Raw genomic sequence first — 8,249 nt, 5'->3', positions numbered from 1 at the left:
GGGACTCTGTCCCTCCCCTCCATCGCCCTCGGTTAATTCTTTGCGTGATGCGACCTCCGGGAAGCAGTTTCCGTCTGTCCCTTCACTGTGTTTGGGCCTCTTAGGAAGAGGCTCCTGACCCTGCGGTCCCCGTCTGCCCCTTCCTGGCCCCTCTCTTTGGCTCCTCCCCACTGGGTTTCCTGTGCTTCTGCTTCCCCCAGAGTGGGCACAAGCCACCTCGGATGGGGACACCAGGAGCCTCGGCCACGCTGGCCTTCACCCCCTGCCCAGGGCCTCTCCAGGGCCCCGGGGGCCCACCTGGCCATCCCACCCCCACGGTCCCCATATCTCCCCAGACAGGGCCCCTGCCTGACACAGCAGCTCCCGGTCCTGTGCCCCCTCCTCCAGGAGGGCCACAGAGCATGGCACCTCTGGGGGACAGAGAGGGACTTTTCCCAAGAGGGAAGACCCTGGCCTGGGGCCCCTGAGGAGGTGTCCACAAGACTCATCTCTTCTGGCCGGATCTCTGCTTTTCATTTCTGGAAGGTCATTAGCTGCAACAGAGAGGTGGCAGTGCCTGCCGTGCCCTTCAGGACAGAGGGCACCTCTGGGTCCCTTCCTGGGGAAGGGTTCACAGGTGGTTCCCAGGTCAGGAGACCCAGGGTGACCTGACTGGGGCTCGAGGCAGGAAGATCCACTGGCCCCCTTTCCCTTCCACGCCCCTCCCCCTCCCAGCGCCACCCCAGCCTGTCCCCACCACGGCCCCTGACCACTGCCATCATAAGCATGGCCCTCGGCCAGGCTCCTGGAATAAATGGTCATTTGTCTTTTGTAAATATTTCAGGCAGGGGCCTCCGGGTGGGCTCCTCCCCACAGGTCCGGCCTGGCAGCTGGGGTTCTGGCTGCTGGGGGACCAGACCTGCCCCTTAGGCCCTGCTCTGCCTCAGAGAACAGTGTCCCGTGGGTCTCCAAGGTCATGTCACCTCCTGGAGCGCCAGGGTCCTGCTGTTGAGATGGGAGCCCATGGGGGAAGGCCTGAGGTCTCAGGGGTCATGGTCCCCAGGACTGATGGCCAGGCTGCTGGCCGCGCTCTCCCTCCCAGGCTCCTCCCTCCCTCCGGGCCCCAAGCCTCTCCATGGAGCCCTGTGCCTAGGCCGCCTGTCCTCAGCAGGCTGACGGCACCTCTCCACGCGGTCAGACCCCAGACCCGGGTTCTCTTCCTGGAGAAGCTGTCTAGGAAAGGCCCTGGGGTGGGAAGGGTGGGCGGGGCCAGGGGAGGGGGAGGTGGCCCCAGAGGGACAGGGGGAGGTGGTGAGGCGGCACTTGTGGGCCCAAAGCCCGAGGGATGGGAGGTGGGTGTGGGGCAGGGCTGGGCTTTGGTGGCACCTGTTTTGGGTCTCCTGCAGAGCTGGCCCTCCCTGGGTTTCAAGAGCTGCTCAGATCCCGATGGAGGGACTTGGGGGGGGGGGGGCAACGGGACAAACTGGCACATACACAACAGATGTTTGCTCAGAAAAATACAGTAAAATCGTCATGCAGTGTAACAGGGAGCCTGCTTCTCGCCGCCCTCCGCTCGCTCGGCTTTGCCAACTGGGTGTGAGGAGGGTTGGGGGCGAGCTCGGGGCTGGGGTCTGCTCCTGCGTTTCCATGCCAGCCCACCCCCTCTTCTCCCCAGGAGAACAGTCTTTTCTTTGCCAATGTCACCCCCAAAGTGAGCTCTGGGCTCAGCCCACCCCCGAAGTTGATGTGACAGAGGAGGTCAGCTGAGCCCCCTGGTCCTTTCCCAAGCCCACCAGCAGGGGGTGGGTGGAGCCCCCAGGGAAAGTGGCCTTCCTGGTCAGAGCCCCTCCCCCACAGCACAGGCCTTTGTCCCTTGGCACCATCACACCCCCAGTCTCAAGAAGCCCAAACGGGTGACAGGCCAGATCTGGGGGTCTCTGGCAGGGGCGAAGGGGGAGCTGACAGGGCCCCTCGCCACCCCGGGGTGGGTGAGGAAGCTGCCCGGGTCCCCCAGCGCTCCTCCACCTCCAGGGGCCAGCCTCGGCCACAGGACCCCGCCCAGAGCTTGTCCTGGGAAGGCCCTGGCTCTTGAGAGGGGCGGCCCCTGCCCGGCCCTCCCTCCTGCTCTGCTGCCGCCCACACTCAGCCCCCAGAGCCCCACGGTCTGCTCTGGGCACCGACTGCCAGGCACCCGGTTGCCATGGAGACGGGCTAGCCAGGGGAGGGGCCGTGGACCCAGCCTGCTCCCCCCCACCCCAGGGTGGTGGGGGGAGCTCACTGTTTGTGCTTTGTTCGATGTTGGGTGGGGGTCGGAAGGGGAGTGGCCGTTTCCATGGTAACATGGGGCCCCCTCAGGCTGAGAGATGGGGTGGGGGGGGCCCTCCTTCCTCCTTCCTCTGGGTAGGCTGAGTCTCTGCCCTGAGACCCCGTGCTGGGGGTCAGGCAGGGGGGTGCAGGATGCAGGGAGCAGGCGGGAAGCCCCCTTCCGCCTCCCCGCTGTCCCCGGGTGTCACAGTTCACTGCTGCTCCTCTGGGGTGGACAGGGGTCCCGGAGGCCCAGAGAGGCTGGGGCCAGGGGTGTGGAGCCTGCACCTGAGACGCCATGGGAGCTGGCCCACCCAGTGTCCCTCCCCAGGCAGCTCCCCTGGCTACTTGGAAGACACTTGAAGGGGGTGGTGGCATGTCCCCTTGCTCTGCTCAGCCCCGTGCCCTGAGGGGACTTCCGTGGGCTTTCTGGACAGGGAAGGCACCTTCCTGGTTCTCAAGCCCCTCGGTCACAGGCGGTGACAGCTTTGGAAGGGTGTTGGTGGACTGGGGTCCCGGGGGTGTGGCTGGGGGGAACGGCCTGGGCCAGGAAGCCGGGAGACTGAGTCTGACCTGCCACATGACCCCAGGGTCATCACCTTGCTCCTTGGGCCATCCATGAAGTGGAGGGAAATGGCACCCATGTCCACCTAGTGCCATACCTCTAAGTGACCTGTCCCCGAGCTCGGGAGGTCGCCCTCCCTGACCCAGAGGGGCTCCGTCCGTGTCTTCCCAGTCTCCTCTCCCCCAGTCCCGCGCCTGGCCCCCGTCCCCCGCTCTCCTCTGGCCTCCTCGCCTGCCCCTGGCCCAGCCCCGCACGCCCGGCAGCGTCCCTGGGCAGCACAGTAAAGACGACTGATTTCGGTATCAGTTTGTAAACTTTAAGGAAAATGTGTCTTGTTTTCCTGTCCGTTATTGTCGGTGTTGGTTGGTTCACAGTCAGGTGGTGGTCAGGTGTGTGCGTGGTGCGTGCGTGCGGGTGTGCGTGTGCGTCCACTCCTCCGCCTGGGCCGTCCGCCCCTGCCCGCCCGGCCCCCGGGGCCCTACCCCGGAGCGCCCTGGCCCTCCCCCTGCAGCCTCACCAGGGAGGAGAGGGTCACAGCTTCTGCTGGGCCGAGACCCCCTTCCAGTAATCCAGGATGTCGTGCAGGTCCTCGTCCTTGGCGAACTGGACCTTCTTGCGCAGGGCGTGGCCGGCGGCCATGTACACCTCCTCGCGGTGGTGCTTCTTGTAGGGCCGGAAGCGCTCCCAGATCTTGTGCGTGCTCTCGGACGAGTACTCGGGGCTGGAGGAGTACCCTGAGTAGTAGTGTCTGGGGGACAGCTGGGAGTAGGTGGAGTCGCGCTTGGAGCGGGTCAGCGGCTTGAGGAAGGACACGCGCTGGCTCAGGCTGTCGGCGCCCTCCTCGTAGTAGAGGGCGGGGAAGCTGTGCCGGTGCTCGCTGCAGTGGTAGGCGGGCTTCACCTCCAGGTGGTGGATGCCCCCGCCCCCGCCGCTGCCCCCGCTGCTGCCCGCGGGCACCAGCGGGAGCCGGTCCAGCGGGCTGTTGAGGGGGCTGCCCTTCTCGATGTACTTGGAGTCGCCCTTGGCCAGCCCCGGGGCGGCCGGGTGGTCGGGCACGTCCAGGCTGAAGACTTTGGCGCTCTTGATGGAGCCGCTGGACGACACGCTGCAGGTCTTGCGGGTGACCGCGGCGTCGGCACTGAGCTGGCGCTGCAGCGGGTGGTGGGAGCTCTCCTTGTAGGGGGGAGAGAGGAAGCTGGGCCGCTCCAGCGCCCCAGGGGCGGTGGCCGTGGAGGTGGTGGCGGCTGGAGGGAGGGACTGGCACTCGAAGGCCAGCTCAGGGTCCCCGCCACCACTGCCAGCCCCCAGGAAAGAGGCCGAGTCCAGCTTGAGGGCATCGATGCAGTTGTTGATGATCTGGTTGACCTTGTCCACCTCCTTGGCGATGGTGGAGATCTCGGCGGCCGAGCCCTGGCCGTTTTCCAGCTCCGGGAGGTCATCCTCTGGCCGGGGCAGGCCGTCCCCCCCTGCACCTGTGCGCACCTCGATATAGTTGCCCTTGGTGGCCACCTTGGGTGTGTCCAGCCCGGCCTCCAGTCCCTTGGAGGCAGGCAGCTTCTCTCCAATCATGGAGGGGATGGAGGACATGCGGGCCACGGGCAGCACGGGGGGCTCGCCCAGCTTCTGGGCGGCGTGGACGATGGAGCCGGCGTCCACGTCGGCCCCGTAGCGCATCTCCAGGATGGTCTTCTTGACGTTGACGGACTTCTGCTTCTCCTCCTGCAGGCGCCGCCTGCGCAGGCAGTAGTAGACGGCGCCCAGCACGATGACCATGCCGAAGAGGCAGCCCAGGATGGTCATGATGTAGTGGGTGGTGGTGGAGGTGCTGGGCGCCAGGTCCCCGGGCACCGGGTCCCTCGTGGTGAAGGTCAGGCAGGTGTGGTTGAAGCGGCGGCTGTTGCGCAGCGAGGTCACGCAGAAGGTGTACTCGGTGTGCGCCCGCAGCTTGTCCAGCGTCACGATCTCCTTCTTGTTCTTGAGCGTCATGACGTCCGAGAAGTAGCTGCTGTTGTACTGGACCAGGACGTACATCTTGCTGTAGGGGTGTGGGATGATGACCACCAGGGTGGCCGAGGTAAAGGTGACGTGGTGCAGCTTGATGGCGGGCCCCGCGGAGGCGTCTGTGGTGGACGAGGCCGGCGGCTCCACCGAGAGGATCTCGTCGGGGTTGAAGCCCGAGTTCTCGTCGGGCTCCCTCTGGGCGTCGGTGGAGTAGGGCGTGGGGTGGCTCTGGGGCCGGGCGGGCAGCGAGCCGTTGCGGCACTTGGCCTGCAGGACGGTGATGGCGTTGAGGCTGTGGTAGGGCCGGGGCACGAGCAGCGGGTAGCCCGCGAACTCCCTGGGCGACTCGCACTGCAGCCGGTCATAGTTCTTGGTGACGTTGTTGAAGACGACGAGCCAGGCGAGGAAGCCGAAGAGGTCGCACTCGCAGTTGAAGGGGTTGCCGGCCAGCTCGCACACCATCAGGCTGGCCAGGCTGGCGAAGGTGGCGCCGTCCAGGCGGCTGAGGCGGTTGGAGGACAGGTCGATGCTGATGAGGCTCGGGCACTCGGAGAAGGCGGTGGGCGTCACCACCTCGATGAGGTTGTGCTGCACGAAGAGGAACTGCAGGCGGCCCATGCCGCGCAGCATGCCCTCGGTCAGGTTGCTCAGCCGGTTGTAGCCCAGCTGCAGCACCTGCAGGCTGGACTGGCCCAGGAAGGCGCCGTCCTCGATGTAGGAGATCTCGTTCTTGGTCAGGTTGAGGTCGGTGAGGTTCCCGAAGCGGTTGAGCGAGGAGTAGAGCACGGCCTTGAGCTTGTTCTCGTTGAGCCGCAGGTCGTGCACCGTGCTGTTGATGTGCTGCGGGATGGTCTCGTAGGGCGGCTGGTTCTGGCTGCAGATGGCCAGCCACACGTAGCCCTTGTCCCCCTCGATGAGCCAGCAGTCGGCGCGCACGGCCCCCGGCCCGCACACGCAGAGCAGCGCGGCCGCGCACAGCCCCAGGCGCAGCATGGCGCGGGCCTCGGAGGGCTGAGCGGAGGGCCAAGCGGGGGGTGCCTAGCGGCCAGAGGCTGGGGCTGGCGGCACAGTCCTCCCGGGGGCCGCCACCATCTTGGGGGCGACCCCCAGCGTGGGGGCCCCAGGCAAGGTGGGCACGGCGGGTGCCAACAGCTGGGCCGGGGAGCTACCAGCAGGCACGGGGCCTGGCCAGGGTGCGGGCACCCAGAGCCTGCTACTGGCCGGCTCCTGGCCTCCGGGTGGGAAGGACCACGGCTCTCGGCCTCGACTTGCTCCTCCTCCTCCTCCTCCTCCTCCTCCTCCTCCTCCTCCTCCTCAGGTTCCGGGCTCAGAACTTCAGAAGATCCCCACAGGAGACTGGAGAGCGGCACCAAGGGCGCAAGAGACGGGGTCAGGAGGGAAGCGCCCCATCGGTCACCTGGTTCCTGAAAGGCAGCACCGAGAGGGTGACCGATCAGTGCCAGGGCCCAGACTAGCCCCATCGGGAGCTCCAGTGCAGATCCCCTCCCCGGGCCCCCGTGACAAGGAGGACCCAGGGTCCCCACCACATAAAGGGAGGGAGGGCTGGTGAGTGGCAGGAGGGGGAGGGGTCCTCGGAGAGCAGGAGGTGGGGACTTGGGGTCCGGCAGGGCAGTCTGAGGCCCGAGGACAGAGGAGGAGCCGGGACAGGACGGGGACACAGGCCCACTCTCCCGCGCACGCCAGCCCGGTGCACACACTCACCTGCCGGCTGCACAGTGACCCCCACATGAGCCGGAACCCCACGGCACACACACGTGGACAGGGACACACGCTCACAAGCACACCTGCCATCTGTGCCCACGACAGACAGGCCGCACACACAGGGCACGTACCCAAGTGGGCACCCCCAAATCCGGATAAAGAATTAAGAAGCCCAGCAAAACGCCTCCCGTCTCCAGGCCCAAAGATAAATAATTCATTTGTTGTGTAACTGCTCTTGTTCCAAAAATAATTCCCTTGTCTCAGCTTCCGTGGGGGAGGGGAGCAGCCTGTGGCGGCCGTGGCGCCCCCCTGCACAGGGGGATCAGAGGCCGGGGGTCTCCACAGGGGAAGGCCCACCCTCCAGGCAGAGCCCAGCCAAAGGAAGGGGGCAGGAGCCAGGGAACTCAGAGACCTGCCCAGTGTCACCCCCACACTGCCCTCCAGATCACCCTGATCCCAAAGGGGGATCCCCAGGCCTCTGGAACAGCATGGCCACAGCCCCCTTGGTGGCTGTGGGCCCAGAGGCTCAGAGAGGCAAGGACTTTCCCCAAGTAACACAGCGCAGCCAGGGTCAGGTCAAGGTCCCAGAGGCATTGAGCCCCGGCCAGCAGCCAGGGCCCCCACAGGCAGCCTTGCCGGCCAGTGAACCATGGCCTCTCTATCTCCACCTCCATAGAGCGGGCCTAGGTCTCCCCGGCTCTTGGACGGAAGGACGAGGTGACTCCTGCTACCCTCGCCCACCATAAAGGGCAGGGAAGGTGGCCCGGGGGCCACGGCCTTGGGGCGTCTGAGTCAACGCTCGCTCTCCACGTGGGGAAACTGAGGCCTGGGCCCAGGGAGGCCTGGCCAGGTCACCAGCAAGCTGGACACAGCCCTCAGCCAGGCCGGCTCCCTCTGCCCCAGACTGGAGGCAGCGTCCCCCGCTCCGCGCAGCAGGGCCCAGGATGTAAAGACAAGGCCACGGACACCCAGGTTTAGACAGAGCCAGAGCCACCTCCGCCTCCTCCCCCGGGAAGCGCCAGGAGGAGCTTAGGAAAAACACTTGGCCATCAGAGCCGGGCCAGCTCACGGCCTGCGCCCAGGGCCGGCAGGAGAGGGGACGGCCACAGGGCCCAGAGGGGGCTGAGCAGGGTCCCAGCTGGTGCTGTGTCAGAGGCTAGGAGGAGCAGGACATCTGAGGCCACCTCACACCCCCTGTCCCCTGCAGGGCCAGCCCGCGGTGTCACCAGGCCTCCAGGCAGGAAGGGGGTGCCGGGCGGTGGACAGCTTTCCTGTCCTTGGCCAGGCCCCACCAAGGTCTCAGGGCTGGTGAGACCTGCTCCCGCACAGTGCGGCTCCAAGGGACCCCAGACCCGTGCTGTCCCCTCTGGGTCTCCGTCCCCTCCTGCAGGCAGATGGCTGTACTAGGAGCCAGTCCCCAAGCCCGCTGCCTCAGGGCCCAGCAGCCGCCTGTCAGAGAGCCCTCCACACACTCCCTCCTCTCGCCTGGGGACGCCTGGGGACCGCATTGGTATGCAGGTGCACACGCAGGTGCGCGGCTGCTCCGGCACTGGCGCAGGGCGTGCTGACGCGCACAGACGCAGGATGGGCAGGGGCGCGGGAGCACACGCGTGTGCACCAGGCCTGCGTGCGGTGGTCAGCCCAGGAGAGCGTGGGTGGGGTTTTTTTCCACGGACCC

The 8,249-nt window shown here is 66.7% G+C and overlaps 1 protein-coding gene across 1 annotated transcript; it reads right to left on the bottom strand.

Moving 5' to 3' along the window:
- Positions 1-3,379: 3,379 nt before the first annotated feature.
- Positions 3,380-5,842, bottom strand: Elfn2 (extracellular leucine rich repeat and fibronectin type III domain containing 2). Its single transcript, XM_027929670.2, has one exon. It carries the CDS (start codon positions 5,840-5,842, stop codon positions 3,380-3,382), a length of 2,463 nt encoding a protein of 820 aa, XP_027785471.2.
- Positions 5,843-8,249: the final 2,407 nt, after the last annotated feature.

The sequence above is a fragment of the Marmota flaviventris genome, chromosome 3 (genome assembly GCF_047511675.1).
Source record: "Marmota flaviventris isolate mMarFla1 chromosome 3, mMarFla1.hap1, whole genome shotgun sequence".
NCBI lineage: Eukaryota > Metazoa > Chordata > Mammalia > Rodentia > Sciuridae > Marmota > Marmota flaviventris.
The sequence above is the reverse complement of the archived record's forward strand: the minus strand, read 5'-3'. Positions and strand labels throughout refer to the sequence as shown.

What these genes read in the sequence shown, in the direction of transcription:
- Elfn2 (XM_027929670.2), bottom strand. Translation starts at nt 5,842, where the DNA reads ATGCTGCGCCTGGGGCTGTGCGCGGCCGCGCTGCTCTGCGTGTGCGGG.